General features: G+C 36.9%; 1 protein-coding gene across 7 annotated transcripts in view; it reads right to left on the bottom strand.

Moving 5' to 3' along the window:
• mast4 (microtubule associated serine/threonine kinase family member 4) overlaps nt 1–16,515 on the bottom strand; it is a 182,174-nt gene that overhangs the window by 77,128 nt on the left and 88,531 nt on the right. For all 7 annotated transcript variants that reach the window (XM_022667775.2, XM_022667781.2, XM_049474330.1 and 4 more), the window contains one exon: nt 5,815–5,846. In XM_022667775.2, the coding sequence (XP_022523496.2) occupies nt 5,815–5,846 (32 nt within the window). The remainder of the gene's footprint in view (nt 1–5,814; nt 5,847–16,515) is intronic.

The raw sequence follows: 16,515 nt of genomic DNA, 5'->3' as shown, positions 1-16,515 counted from the left end.
CTGCTCTTCTCTCCATCATTTTCTCTCTCTCTTACTCCCACTTCAACCCATTTATTGGCATCCATCAGCCCAACTACAAAAAAACACATTCATCAGTCATCACATGTGCTGAAGTCAAGCTGGACATAACCATAAGTCACAGGCACAAAAGAACTAATGATCAGCGTGCTGCTTTTATTCACTGCAGTTCTCAACCAGGGTCTGATTCCTGGAAAATCTGTCACACACACCTGAATGAGAAACAGAAGAATCAGGTTTTCACACCAGTGAAGAGGATTAATAGAAATGGCCTATATTCCTAGAATGCACACATAAATTCAAATACACAAAATGCTGCCTCTACGCACCTTATACAGCTCTGAAAAAAAAAAGAAACCACTGATAAATTATCAGTTTCTTTGATTTTCCCAAACTGAAAACCTCTGGAATATAATAAAGAGGTAGACGGATGATCACAAGCCATCAAACCAAGCTGAACTGCTTGGCTTTTTGCACCAGGAGTGGCGTAGTTCTCAAAAAGCAGTGTATAAGACTGGTGGAGGAGAACATGCCAAGATGCATGAAAACTGTGATTAAAAACCTAATTATTTGTGGTCTGAGGTATGATTTTCTGCAAATAAATATTATAATAAACAATATTTTTATTTGGAATATGGGAGAAATGTTGTCCGTAGCTTATAGAATAAAACAACAATGTTCATTTTACTCAAACATATACCTATAAAAAGCAAAATAAGATAAACTGATTCAGAAACTGAAGTGGTCCCTATTTTTTTCCCAGAGCTTTATTTTTAAATCAGCTGCTTTTCACTGTTTGATGTTGAAAATTTAACAATAAATTAACCAATAGAAATACTATTAAATGAACTCAAATTTAAGCAGTTTTTGTTCTCCTGTAAAAATAACATTTTGGAGATTTAATTTAGAAACTGGAAGACAAAAATCTGCTGATTAGCCTAACAAATATTTTCCTTATTTTTTTTTATCAGCTATCAAGAGGACTTTGGTTTTGGTTTTGCTAGTGGACCCATTCACAGTTTTAGGGTGCTTTCACACCAGCACTAGTTGTTCCGGGTAAAACAAACTCATTTGTTTGTACCCTTAGTGCGGTTTAGTCGTGCTTGGGTCCCAAATGATCTCAGGATCTGTTTGCTTGTGGTGAAAACATGATCCGGTCTCCATCCCACCAAACTACCAAATATACTCCTTTTATTTTAGCTAAACTACTGACAGGGCACAGTTTAATCTGATATATTAGCAAGATATGAACAAACACCGTCTCTGCTGCTTAATGCTGTTTACACACGCAGTGTGTGCTGCGTTCACTACTCGCAGCCGCCCGAATCCATTTACTATGTGTACATCTGTCCTGCATGTCCTGTTAAAAATACTGTGTTAAAGCAGCTTTACACTGCACAGATATATGTGCTGAAAAACAGAATCTTCCCACTATATTTACTTTCTTGCTCACACACCAGACAGCTCTGACCAATCAGGGGACACAGCCTGCTCGCATGGTTTATTGGCGCGCATGTTGGTGCATTTAGGTTTGTGCCTATGTGAAACCAAACCAAACAGAGGGAGAAACTCTCCAAGGAAACAAACTCATTTACTGATCCGTACCATAGAAACGAACTACAGGTGTGAAAATGCCATTAAAGTGCTGCCACTATGATCCGAAGAACATTGCTAGTAATGTGGGGATTACTAAGGAGAGGGTCCCTTTAATTGTCCTTCCAAATTGGGGTAGAAAAAGGGTTAAAGTAGGTTCAGAACAGACAGCACTAGGCTTCACTATTCTGGACACATGCCTTCTAGTTGTGCAGTGGTGAAGTCCTGCTTTAAAGTATATCTAGCAGCTCGTTTCTTTTCACAACACTGAACACCAGCATAAGTCATTAGTGACACCACAAAAATAGACAGCAGTAAGGGCTAAATATAAACAGTAACCTGCCTGACCTATTTCAGATACACACAGACAAAACACACCCCACAAGTCAGCCATAGACAGTTCTGTGTTTTTAGAAACTCCAGAAATATCCACCTTAAAGCAGCTGTTGGAGAGATATTTTAGCAATGAAAATGAAATGATTACAACTACTCGCCTACAGCCTAGAAACAAAAGCTAGACATAAATAACAGCTCAGACAGAAACTCAATCCCATGACATCCACTGTCCAGACATGTTTCCATCATATCTCACTGGTGATATCCAATAACAGCCACGTTTGAGAGACATTTGAGTGACTAAAGATGGAAACAACCTCGCACAACCTCCACGTGTGCTCTGATGAGCTCTTCTGTACCAGCCTGCTGATCCACACTAACAGATCTAATCAGTCTGGAGCCGATGTTGCTTCAACAGGTGTGGATCTCCAGTAATAGAGTTCTGTGATGAAACCATTCATTTAAAATAGGCTAGAGGAGATCGTCAACTACATGAAAGATGATCCTTGCAGCAGGTTTAAATTCCAGCTGTTGAAAGCACAATACAAAGCAGATGTACCTAGAGTTGTAATATAAGGCCATGGCCATATAGCAGCTTCCTGTTTATGTTTTAATACACTATTGTTTAAGTGGCTCATTGACTGCTAAGTGTCCAAATTATAAAGTAGAATTCAAGCATGAATTAAAGGGAACTGCAACCTCCCAAAATACGTTTCTAAAATACATTGTGAGTAAGGCTGCTGCACTATATATTGTTTCAGCATTTTTCAAATACAATAAGTTCACACTGTTCTAATTTTACATTGTATAAACCTATGGAATAGTAAACTTTGCCCAGTACCATTTACTTTACTCCAGTAAAGTGCATTATTAGTATTGTGACTTCTTGTAAAAATGTATCTGTAACCTGTATTTTATTTATATATCTGTAATCTCTCTTTCTCTCCCCCTCTCTGTATATATATATATATATATATATACATACACGCTCACACGCACACACACACACACATATACATATATACACACATATATATATATATATATATATATATATATATATATATATATATATATATATATATATATATATATATATAAACACACAGTTTTTTTTTCTTTTTTTTTTGTAAAAATGTGTTTTCCAAAATGGCAAATTTGAAAACCCTGTCTGAAAAAGTTAAAAGAGCACTTTAAGGTTTCTATTGCACCACAAAATGGGTTGTGATGTAAAAACAATTAACAATATGGCTAAAAATTTAATTATGCACAATTTGTATATATAAATTCAATTTCTACACTTAATGCATTCGTTTTTCTGCTGCATTTGTGTTCTGAACACCTGTAGCAAAAATGAAAAAATGCTAAAATGTAAAAAAAATAAAAAATAAAAAATAAAATATGCACCAACTATGATTATCGTTAACATTTCCTTTGCTCTTCTTTATCCAGTAAATATTTGTAGCAGCTCTAAAGATTAGTTAAAAGCAATAACTAGCCAAACTATATAAAAATCTGCTTTTCACATGCCCTTAAAGCAGCAGTAGGTTAGAACAAGTATTTGTTGTTCATGGGCTCCCCTACAGTCGGAAACTGTAATTCATGTCTTCATCCATCACTGAACAGTTATTGTTTTATGTTTTTTTTTTTCCACCCGCTTCTCAAAGGTAGACAGTGCAGTTAGTGGAGTACTAAACCCAGACTGGCAACAATAGATATGTCAATACTGCAGCAGCACAATTTCAAGCTGTTGTTCTAATGTGCAAATGCTACATAATGCTGCTTTAAGTTGTAAACTACAGCCGAAGAAAGAGGCCCAAAACAGGAAGAGATGTTTCTGTGCACTCATGAACCCTGTGCACAAATACAAAAGATCTGTTTACGCCTGGGATGTGCTCAGTCAGTAACGATGCCCGCCAATCCTCCCTCGGATCATAACAGTTTACTCGTAGTCTTCTTCCTGGATCAATTCCCAGAGAACTGTGAGCCAGACTACATATTGCAGAGGTTAAAGAAAGCTCCATCTGGTCAGGGGATAGATTTACACCCCGTTCAAAAACCCAGTGTAAACAGTGCCTTAGATCACAACCCATTATAGCCAGAGTATAAATACGATTCAGGACTGAGGAATATATAAGTAAGGACATTTTATTAGCCGTCGGCAATCCTGAGCCAGGAATCTCTCCCAGACGACTGCAGACTGCAGGCTAGCATCCCATTCATGCCTGAGGGAGAACTGTTCGGAAACTGTCTGTCGTAATCCAGGACTAAGTGTTGCTCCACACGTGTAGCCTCTTGGCTAGTCGAGCTTAAGCAGGAACTGATGGTGAATGACGCCACCCACAGCAAACTCAGTCAGAGATAGACCACACAAGCCAGAGGAAAGAAAGAAATTATAGTTCAATTTAGTTATTTAAACTGTGACATTTGAGCAGTTTGGTCCTGTTTCTTACTGTTGTGTTGTTGTGAATTAAATCATTGTTCCATCTATGTAACATACAGTACTATGGTCACTACATCATGTGATATCAGATATTACAGGGATTCAAATATTGTTTCTCCATACATTTTATTTTATTTATTTTTAATTTCAATGACATTTGTTATTCTTATAGCTTTATTAAACTATTTCTGTATTTCAACCTATTGCCAACCTAAACTTAACTAAACTAAATACATTTTTGCTGGCGATATTGAATGAAGAGAGTTTGGTAATAATGAGTGTGAACTTTAAAACAAAGTTGACATAAATCACATCTGACATAAATCAAACTGTGCTCTAAAACAAGTCCACTCAAAATCCCCAAATTATATATATATAACAATCTTTTCTCATCATATTTAAGTCAAACGAGCGCTGGATGTTAATCTAAACAGATTTCTCTCCTGAAAACTGTTTATTTGGGTGAGTAAAGCTCTTCCGTTTATTTACAGTAAGCTTAGATTTCCAGATTTCCACTAAGGCTGGATGCAGCAGCATTAGCATTAGCAGCTACGTGCTAGTGCTAGCCAGGGTTAGCGCTAGCAAGTTAATGCAGCCCGACAAGGCTACACTGAGGAACCCTGAATACTCCAGTAATACACCAAAAACAACTTATCATACACAATAAATACATTCCATGACACCGGTAAGAGAGATTTAAAAGAATAATTAAAAAACTACAAAAATTATTTTTCACCATGGAAAAGTGTTATATTATTAAGAGACAAGAAAAGACAAGTTGATTATGACCCCATCAAATTATTCTCCAATCCATCAAGTGATACAAACACATAAAATGCCATTTGCACAAGAGTTCTTTATGACGAGTATAGAGCATTCTGCATTAAATACCCCAATTCAAACGAATGCGAACCAACTAGACATCTGCATTATTCTGCCTAAACCAAACCAAGTGGGACCGAACAGAAAAGCACGCTTCAGGTCTGCTCCCATAACAAGCATGTGCTTCTGCAAGCACTTCAGGGAAGCATTTAAATGCGCTTCCTCTGTCTCTCTAATTGGAAAAGCTATTTACATACAGCTGATGTTAAACGTCTGCAATGTTGCATATAAAAATCTCAAGCATATATCAAAGAATACTTCTAAAGAATAAGTTCAACAGGAACACAGATGCACAGATATACAGGCACAGTGGGCTGATGATGCCAACATTATTATTACATTATCTGCTAAAGCTGACAGATACACATCTATAAATGATGGGAACTGGCAGCATGTCTGCCTGCATTAACACTGCAGAGAAATAGAACTTTTATTTGCTGATTAAAAATGCAACAAAATGAATACTAGTTTAAAAGCCCAGCGTTTAAAGCACACATCATTAATGCAGGAAATCAATATGAGTGTGAGTCATGTTTACTTACAAGCTCCCTCTCCTGGGCAGACTGAGCTCTTTCTGGAAAAGAGAAAGAATAAAAAAAGCATGTGTGAGCTTTCAGGCCTGTGCTGCATGGATAAAACTGAGGGTGGATGATATGAGAAAAAATAAAAACAACATGATTTATGAAGGAATTTTAACCAAATGTAAACAAACCAGAATTGAGTAATAAATTAACAAATTTTATTAATTCAATAATTGAATGAAATTAAAATAACATGATATGATAAAGGTTTAAAATCCACAGTCACATGTTACTGGGTAGTTTATTATTTGGAAAGATAATGGACTAAACTGCTAAACTAAAAAGATTATAACAGATTATAACAAACCTTACTGATCATAATAACATTTTTGTACAGTATAAAAAAACACTATTAGGCTAGGACATATGAGAGTAGTTATAGGACAACAGACAAAACACAAGGCAAGGTGAAAATATAGTAAGTACAAAAAATAATAAATATACACAGATTTCGGCTCTTGCTCATGAATATTCATACATGCAAACATAGCGCCTCTGATTGGCTAACAGCACCGCGAGGCAATAAGGTGAACAACAGTTAGAAACATTTTAAATTAAAGACATTTTTACGCTAATAACAATCTTTGCAATGTCATATGTTACTTTTCAACATAATTTACACCTGCTAATTGCAGTTCAGCCACTGACCTAGTCTTAGAGTCTCTGTAAAACGTAAAATCCACCGGAGATCCTATTTAAACCTACAGTTACTAACACACAGAGGTGAGTAGTCCAAGTCCAAAAAGTAAAAATTCCTTCACTCTGCCTCTCTAAAGTGCTCTTCTAATACCAAGCCATGTGATTTAGTTGCATATTGCATCTATTACAGCTGTGTTTATTTTTATCTTTTATTAATATCACTTACGTTTCCAGTCTTTTTGTTTTAAAACGTGTTACTGCCATCAGGTTCTAAATGAGTTAAAGTATTTAATGAAATAGAAACATCTGATATATATTTAATGTTATATAGTAGACAAAATGTGGATCTGTTGTACCTTCTTGTCATATTTTGACAAAGCTTCCCAACTTGTATTGCACTCATTAAGGTATTTTGCCAACTTTGTAAACATTTTAGGCATGAAATATGTCTGTTTTTTTTTACTATGAATTAGGCCTGTCACAATAACAACATTTTCAGGACGATATATTGTACTAGACATTATTGCGATAAACGATAATATTGTCATTTTAAAGCGTCACTATAGAAAATGCTTTTTTCCTTCTTCTCGGCTCCCAAAGGAGCTTTAAGACAGTCTGTCACAGTAATAATATACTAGCATAATAATACTATTACACCATTTTTTATTATTAAGAACAGACAGTGGGCTTCCAATATAAAAATATTTTAATATCCTAAATAAATAAAACAAATAAAGTACAAACACCCTGGTACTGGGTTCTGAAAAAAAAACTGCACTAAATATTAAACAAACCTTTATAAAAAAAAAAAACAAGTAAAATCAAATAGATGAAAGTAACATTTACATTAATTTTTTTTTTAACTCTAGATATAACACAAAGGAACTTCTTTTTCTGATCATAAATGCATATGCTGGAAAACACACATTAGCTCAAAAATAAACGTAACAGATTCGGCTTTGCCTCAGACAGAGAGTCGGTGAGAGAGCAGCACTAGGAATCTAGCCTTCTAATGTAAACAAACTCGTGTGGAGACCCAATGGCTGTTATCGACGTCGGCAAAAATTATCGCGGTTAAAAAAATATATCGTACGATGGGTCGATAACTTAATTATCGCGACAGGCCTACTATGAATGTTTCATTCGGGATAAAGAGCGTGGGAAATTTAGAGTGTCTGGCTTTTCTCTCTGGAAACCTGGATCAGAACAGGAATGAGATGGGCCAACGACCCAAGCTGGAACAGTGAACTGTGAATACACTACACTATACACACACACACACACACACACACACACATCCCCTGTCTCACCATTCACAGGCCACCATGACTTCACAGTTCTAGCTTTTTCCTCAACCCTCATGGTGACCCACTTTCCCAGTGCTCCAGATAAAATAAAAAAAAAACACTAGGCACAAAAGTGGTTATAAATAATTAACCTCTGCTCCTCAGGCTTTGAGGGGAATTCACACACAGATAAAATGTAGGGAAGAGTGTATGAAGTCATTTTAAAGGAAACTAAACAGACAGAAGCGCAGGCTGCACAAATGTTTGCTACGTTCATACATAATCCTAAAATACTACATAATCTGCACTGCCTCACAGTGGATATTAAATACATAATAAGAAGAAATATTCTCCTCAAGCTGTGAGCCCCACGCTGCTGGATGACATTCTGCTGACCCTGCCTATCCACCCTTTCAGGAATGTAATATACAGAAGCTTCCAGTAGAGGGAGCATTTGTTATAAATTCATGAAGTGTCATCTGGAACCTAGAACTTCAGCACTGCAAAGTGTACACTAAAATAACTCTTTCAATTACAGGAGTAATTAGGTTTCCTCACTATGTGATATGTGATGTACATCTAATAGAAATGCAAATCCTAGTACTTCTGTCCTGTAAGCATATCTCTCTAATATTACTGTGAAGAACCAGATGAATATCAGTGTATCAGAGAGAGAGAGAGAGAGAGAAAGAGAGAGAGAGAATGAGAGAGAGAGAGAAAGAGAGAGAAAGAGAAAGAGTGAAAGTGAAAGAGAAAAAGAGAGAGACTGTCACTTCACTGACCAAAATGCAAAATGGTCAAAGACAACAAGAAGAGAACAAGAGAATGTGAGACAACATGAAAGAGCCTAGTGAGCGAGAGAACAAGAGTGATAAAAGAAAAATGGATAATAAAAGAGAAATAATGAGAGTACTGACGGCAATATGGCCCTAAACATGATATCAGGTATTTGTGTGATGATATTCTTGGTGAAAAGAAAAAATATACACACATATATACATATATCGCTGATTTTGCATAAAGTAATACTGTAACTAAATAAAAAATGAAAAATAAAGTAACACTAAACTAAAAGTGCAGCATATTTAGTGCATGTATATAAACGGCAAACAAACATTTAAAAGTAAATAAAAAAATAACTTTTGTATGTTTAAGAATATTGCTATTATCATAATATAGAGTTTTTTATTGTGTCAAGAAATACAATGAGATATAATACGATACACCCTCAAATGAGAGCAGAAGAAAAAAAACAGAGTATGAAAAATAGAACTAGTAAGTGACAGAGAGAGAAAGACAGAGAGAAACAGAGAGAGAAATAGATAGATACAGAGAGAGCAACAGAGAATGAGAGTGTGAGACAGAGAAATAGAGAGAAAGAGAGAAAGAGAGAGAAAAAGACCAAGAGAGAGAGAATGCACGTGTGAAACAACACAAAAGAGAGAACTAGTAAGAGAAAGAGAGCAACAGAGAAACAGAGAGAGAGAGAGAAAGAGAGAGCATGACCGTGTGTAAGAGTGAGAAAGAGAAAGAGAAGAACACAAGAAAGAAAGAATAAAAGAGCATGCACGTAAGAGCCAGTGTGCACAAAGGAAAACGAGAGAGGGAGAGATATCATGACTGTGTGTGAGAGTGAGACAGAGAGAACAAGAGAGTGAGCATGAAACAGCATGCACATGTGAAAGCCAGCGTAGCAAACATAAAAGACAGAAAACACCGAAAACAAGAGAGAGCATGTAAAAGAGAGAGAGAGAGAGAGTCAGAGTGTTCCAGGTAGCCCCCTGAGATCAGTTCCCTCTGGGATTCTGTCTCTGGATTCTGCTTAGAGTTTCTGTCTGTTTTATCAGGTATAACTTCAACTTGAACCAAACCGTGAGTATGTTAACATCCCCTGAAAGCCCACCCGGGCCACGCTACAGTTCTCCAGTCAGTCCGGAGAATTACTGTGTGAAGTTGGCGAGGTGTGAAGTTTGGTATATCAACACTCTTATAACTCAAAGTTTAACAGATCATGCTGTAGAGAAACAGATTGACCTGTGTAGAGAAGGTGATGTGAAAGATGGATTGATGGATATGATGTTCTTGGAAAGGCACTGTGGTGTTATCTCATTTCATTAATCCATAAAAATGTGTTAAACTATGTCATTTTCAGATCTTTTGAGGTAAAATGTTTAAGATATTAGTTTGGTAAATTTAATAAAAAAAAAAAGGTTTTCCTTCTTTTACTTATATACGTTATCTTACATATTATCTTGTGTATTTTTAGCCTTAGCTAGTATAAAGCCCTACACAGGCTTGCTCCTGAATATTTTTAATACTTTTATCTCCTATTATGAAACACTGCGATTACTTAGTTCACAAGGTGCTGGTTTCCTAGTAGTTTATAAAATTCAGAGGAGCTCTGCAGGAGGAAGAGCTTTCTCTTATAAAGCTCCCCAACTCTGGAATAACCTTCCTGAATATGTTCGGGACTCAGACACAGTCTCAATCTTTAAGTCTAGACTGAAAACTGAAAGATGGCAGCCATGTTTTGGATTCATCGTAATAATAAAGGTCCCCTCACCCATTACTTGCTGGGGTATTCAAATATGCAATTTTCCCTTCCATTTAATTTCTTTTTAGTTTCTAAAATAATATGAGCTGTGTGCGTGCATTTATTTGCACATATGTGTCAGCAGAAATGTGTGCAACTTAAAGTGGCTGCAAGTAGCATTTATTAGAAGGGGTGTAACCTAAACTCGTGACACGACATCTCGGCTCATTATCAAGCAGGAGCCGCCAAACACTGACATCACACTGACAACTGCTGACTGGAAAACAACTTCCCCGTTTTACAAAGCGTTTGAGTACGAGAGTGTAAAACATCCGAGGGCTAAGAAAATTTCTAACCGCCGACAGCGCTGAGAAACTTCTGACGCACTGTTCCTACCTCCAGCTACTCCAGATGGTGCTGCAGTGCTGCTGCTGCGCACCATGAGGCCCAGTGCAGTTCAAACGTAATGAGGCAGAACACGCGGGAAAAAAGAACCCAGCAGGACTGAGCCGACGACGGTGTGACCGAGACGACACGTGTGAACAGGGCTTAGAGCCCCCTGGAAACATACACACACACACACACACACTGTGCTTAACTGCTCAACATGAATAAATGCAAACCCAGTCATAAAAGCCATGTAAACACTGAAATGCAGGGATGTTTTTTCTCCACTGTATTTGACTGTGAAATTGCAGAAACCCATGGCGTTAAGGTAAGAGCACTTCTGTGAGACTGCACCGAGCGCACAGAAAAATACACAAAATAAAAACACGGCTCTACCAGTCTTATTTTCCCGTGGGTCCATTACCAAGAGCATGAATACAAAATGCTGAACCAGGAGAATAAGAAGCAGCTGTTTCCAAACAATCTTTTTCAACATATTTAACATGAGCCATCACCATCAGTTATACAATCTATTAATTTAAGTTATATGTAGAATATTATTAAAAAAAAATAAAAAATAAAAAACAATCCATAATGATGAGATTTCAGGTAAAGATAAAGGCTCTTGAAACCTTAAAGCTTTGTGTTAACCATGTCCATTAGTGGTGTAGACTTATCTGAGCTGGAAGTGAAAATTCCACTGTGGTCAAACAAATCAGTATTCCAGATCTTTCTCTGGAATAAAAGGACACCATGAGCTCTGGACCAAGGACAAAAAAGACCATCCAGACTGTTATCAGAACCAAGTACAGAATCCAGAGTCCGAGTCAAGAGTTGTCAGTACACATGTGCAATGGCAAAACTTGATTACATTACAAAGTGGTAAATATTTTACTTTTTTAGGAATGGGTTGCAGACTTAAAACGCAGGAACGGACGCAAATGAAATGAACTGAACTTCTACACTCTCTATTGCTATATTATTATTATTATATTTTTTTATTATTATAATATATTGCTATATTATAACTATTGTAAGTCGCTTTGGATAAAAGCGTCGGCCAAATGTAATGTAACGCAAAAACATCTTATTTAGTGTCAATCTCATACATGATATTGGTTCTAAAATATAACAAAACAGTCAAAAGCATTTTGAGTTGAAACTGTTCAACCCTCCTATTATATTACAGGTCAAATAGACCCATTTTAAAGTTTGAAGATCTAGGAAAAAAAGTTAAAAGTATTTTTTTTTTTTGCAGTATAAAACTTCTCCTGCTTGCCTTAATTAGCGTCAATATTGCCTTAATCAATATTTGGTGGAATAACTCTGGTTTTTATTCACAGTTTTCGTGGATCTTGCCATGTTCTCCTACATCAGTCTTACACACTGCTTTTGGATAACTTTATGCCACTCCTGGTTCAAAAAAGTTTTCAATTTGGTAAAATCAAGGGAAAACAACATCATTAAGTGGTCTCTTATTTGTTTTCCAGAGCTGTATTATACAGAAATGGTTTATCTCACATATTTGCAAGCAAAAACAAAAGCAAAATGTCAATGTTATGTAAAACTTCTGTGTTTCATATATGTTTGTCTTTCAAACGTAATAAAGTAGCAAAACATTTTTTAAAAGTTTGAACATGTATTTTTTTTTATGAAAAACGAGTGAATTATCCTAACTGAACCATTGCTTTTTAGAGAAAAGGAACAATATTGCACTAAATATTGATAGAATAAAAAGCAGTGGAGTTAGTAATGAAATATTCACTCTGCTTCTTAGGATTTTTTTTTTGGTTTCAGACTTCTTTTGGATAATTAAACATGCACAGGGTCAAACTGACCTGGGAACACCCACCATTGCTGTTCCTGACAAATGAACATAACAGGAGGGTTAAGTTTAAGCTACATTTTTACTCAGCATTAGTTTGTGCTTTGAGTAGGTTTGTATTTAACATGCTTTTAATATTAAAATTGAGCACGAGACCTTGAAGTTCTTTAGAGGTCTAAAACAATGACGTTTGCAGAACTGCTGCTCAGCCACACTTGATGGATTCTCTCTTTTGGAGCGAGGGCATGACACCTCTTTTACACTCCTGTCTGTTTCCAATACCTCAGTACATTTTTCACACTTACAGATTTCAGTGTATCTGCAGTCATTCTGACAGAAGTCTTAGTACTAAGAAACAAATTAACTGTGACAGATTAATTCAACCCAATGCTCAGGTTTTCTACTGCGCTATCTTTCAGAATGTTAATGACATTTTGAGACAGGGTTGTCGGAGAGCAGGTCTACCAGTGCAGGACTGAAGATCTCTGGTTTAAACATACATTTTTATCAGCATTTCAATGTTTATTTTAAGAAATATGGAAGGTTAGGTGAAAGGTTTTTGGTCTAGTATGGAAATATATGGGAGGCATGGTGGCTTAGTGGTTAGTTTTTTTTGGGGGACTCTGGTTTCCTCCCAGGGTCCAAAAACATGGAGACAGTTAAATTGGATATTCTAAATTGCCCAGAAAATAAAAAAAAATGTAATACTCTAAATTGATCTGGTGTGTATGTGTAAAGTGTGTGGTATGTATGTAAGTTTGTGTGTATAAATGTATGTTTGACTGTGTGCCCAGATATGGATTGGCACTCTGTCCTGGGTATAATGCTGTAGTGCTGGATGCAGTCCTCCAGGTGGACGGTTGTTTCCGGTTGAGAATACGCTGTGCGCTATTGGCTGCCACTTCTCACTGGTGTGTGATTGAGTGCTGAGTATAAATGGTTGTGTATAATACGTGTAAATTGTAAAGCGTCCTTCGGTATCTAGAAAGGTGCTATATAAGTGTAACTTCATTCATTCATTCATTCATTCATTCATTCATATGCTCTAATGTAGTTAAGATTTTGGCTGAGCAATTAATAGCAATTCATTTTTATCAATAAGCTTTTGCCCAGAGAAGAAAGCAACCTCTCTGGACTGTGGTGGCTTAACGCTGCTTCTTTAATTGATACAGATTTTTTTTACACTTGTCTTAATTACACAGCAAATGTTTTTTACAGATTTCAGATTTTCGGAAGTGTTCCTGAGCGCATGCAGTGATTTCCAGCACAGAATCATGCCTGTTTTTAAAGCAGTGCAGCCTGAGGGCCTGAAGATCCCCAGCATCTAATACTGATGCTTACTCTCAGGGATTTCTATAGTTTCTCTTTGTGTTGATGATGATATGGGCTATGGATAGTGGGAATTTGGAAAAGTCCTCACAAGTGTATGTTGAGGAACATTTTCTGAAATTGTTCAACAATTTTTAGATGCCTTTTTTGATGTTTTTTGCAGATTGGTGAAGGTGTACCTATTTTTGTTGTTTTTAAGAGTCCCTGCCTCTTAAAAATGCTCTTTTTCTATTTACACGAGTTAGCTGCAGCAAATTGTTACTCCAGCTTATTTTTATATTAGTATGACTTATTTTTTTCAGACTTTGAGATGTTTTGCTGCCAGTAAGCTCTAAAAAAAGTTTTTCATGAAATGTCTGACTTTCAACATGTAATTTCTGTGTTAATATTCATTGATGTGTTTTTTGTTGGAATTGAGGTTCCTATAAGAGATAAAAGCAACGATTGTACACAGGAACATCTTGTACATCTTCCACTAGGTCAAATTTTAACAGAATATGTCCACATCCACCACATTAAACCAGGAAATAATCACCACACTGCTGTTAATCTGTGACCAGCGACCAAACAAATCTGGAACAGAGCCACCATTCAACTCTCTGGCATCTTCCTCAGTGGCTGGTCCAGGTGTATTGCTGCAGTAAATGAGAGTGGCCCTACTTGGCCCAGAGAGCTCATTCTCGTTCCACAGCCAAGAGCAAATGACTTAACGAGCCCAGTGAATGATGGGATACGTCAGGTTTGCCTGTGACTGGCCCCCCCAGCCCGCTGTTTTGGGGTCAGATGGAGCAGGTGATGGTGATGATGATGGGGCTGCTGGGATGTGATGGATCTGTTGAACTGGGATTTGGAGAGTACACAGCCATTACTTTTTCCGCCATATGCACATCGAGAGTCTGGCAGATGACCATACTTCTTTATGTTTCTGGACGGGATAATTCAGAGCTGTAGTACAAAGTAGGGCCCAGAAGATCTGTTAAGAAGAACTGTTGAAGAACCAATACATCAAGCAAAGGTTCTTTAGAAACACAGTTCTTTTGGCAACTAAAAAGCTGTTTTTGTGTAGCAATGCTAAAAGAACACTGTCACGTTGAAGCGAAGGATGAAATTGCAGATGTAAGCACAGGAAAAAAATATTAAACCAAAAAGTAAAAAAAAAAAAAAAGCAAATACCAAATAAACAAGCCTTAAAACACTAAACTATAAATGCAAGACAAAAGATAGCAAGATTAGTAAAACTAGACTGAAATAAATGTGAAAAAAAGACCACGAAGAACAAACAAGAAGCAACAAAACAGACAGACCAAAACTAGTGAAATACTGTGAATACCATAAATGTGCAATAGACTCAACAAGGAACACCCAAACAAAGGGGCTTATAGAAATGCTGAGGGTGAGAAACACCTGGGATAGGTAACAAGGGGGCGGGATAACAAACAAGACAGGTAGGAACACTAATGAAAGGGTATGGCTAGGGCGAACACAGGACAATAAGACAGGGTCATGTGCTAGTGGAGCCCATGGGGAGGAAAACAAAACAAGGACAAAAAAACAAAGAAAAAACACAAGACATTCAAAGGCTAAAGTGTGACAAACACTTTGTGGGAATGCACCATTATTATAGTTATTTCCTAATGCCGAATAATAATATCCTACTCTGGAGGATATATCTGTTACAATATGTAATAACTTGTAGAATTGTAGTAATTGATTTGGGGAGTTTAAATTCTGTACACTAAAATTAGCAATTGTATTTTAATGTGAAAACTTGCTAATCACAATTTAGTTCAATTTTCAAAAATACATATATAGATTAATGTTTATTCCACAGGTTTATAAATCAAGTCCTACAAGATCTTAAGCCCTGCAACATAACTGCTCCAATAGCCACCCCCCCGCCCCAATCGTCTTCTAACACTTGGGCAAATTCAGCTCATGAAGCCCTCACTAATTAGCTGATGAGGCAGAAAACTCAACACCGCTGCCTCAGGATGCAATGACAAAAACAAACAAACAAACAAACAAACGGCATGCCAGAAACTGCCTGAGCTTTTGTAAACTTCAGTGCTTTCACCTTTAATGAAGCCAATTAAAAGCCTCCCGGCCCAGTGTTCATGGTAGATAAAGCAATCGATAAGATAAAACAAAGCGTTTTAGAAGCTGGCAGGAGTTCCTATTTCTTTCCGGGGAGGTTCTCTATCCACTGTTTACTCCAGCGCAAGCTCTACATCAAACGTCTCCAATCAAGCTGTGCCGCTGTCAACTGACACTGCTGCCTGAACACTCGAGTGATTTCCCTTTGTCTTCTCGCAGAGCTGCAGCGTGAAGCGAGGCTGCGCCAGACGAGAAACAAAGAACTGAGAGTTTGTTTCTTTTCCCTAGGAGGAGCACTCAGAGATCCTGGGACAAGGTTACTTACGGTGTAAGCAAAGAAGCTTGCAGATGGCTTTTACTTTACTTATTTTTAAATGCAAAAGTAATTTCAAGGTGCTTTCATGCTTATTTCTAAAACCTATTACAGTGCTGGGCAATAAGAACTCAAGATAATCAATATAGTAATACATTTTCCCAGTTCATTTAATGCCAAAGTTTGGTCAACAAAGCATGTTTTTCTTTGGTGCAAGCCGCCTCTTTACACATGAAGAAGGTTGCATGTTGATTCA

The sequence above is a fragment of the Astyanax mexicanus genome, chromosome 1 (genome assembly GCF_023375975.1).
Source record: "Astyanax mexicanus isolate ESR-SI-001 chromosome 1, AstMex3_surface, whole genome shotgun sequence".
Classification (NCBI taxonomy): domain Eukaryota; kingdom Metazoa; phylum Chordata; class Actinopteri; order Characiformes; family Acestrorhamphidae; genus Astyanax; species Astyanax mexicanus.
The sequence above is the reverse complement of the archived record's forward strand: the minus strand, read 5'-3'. Positions and strand labels throughout refer to the sequence as shown.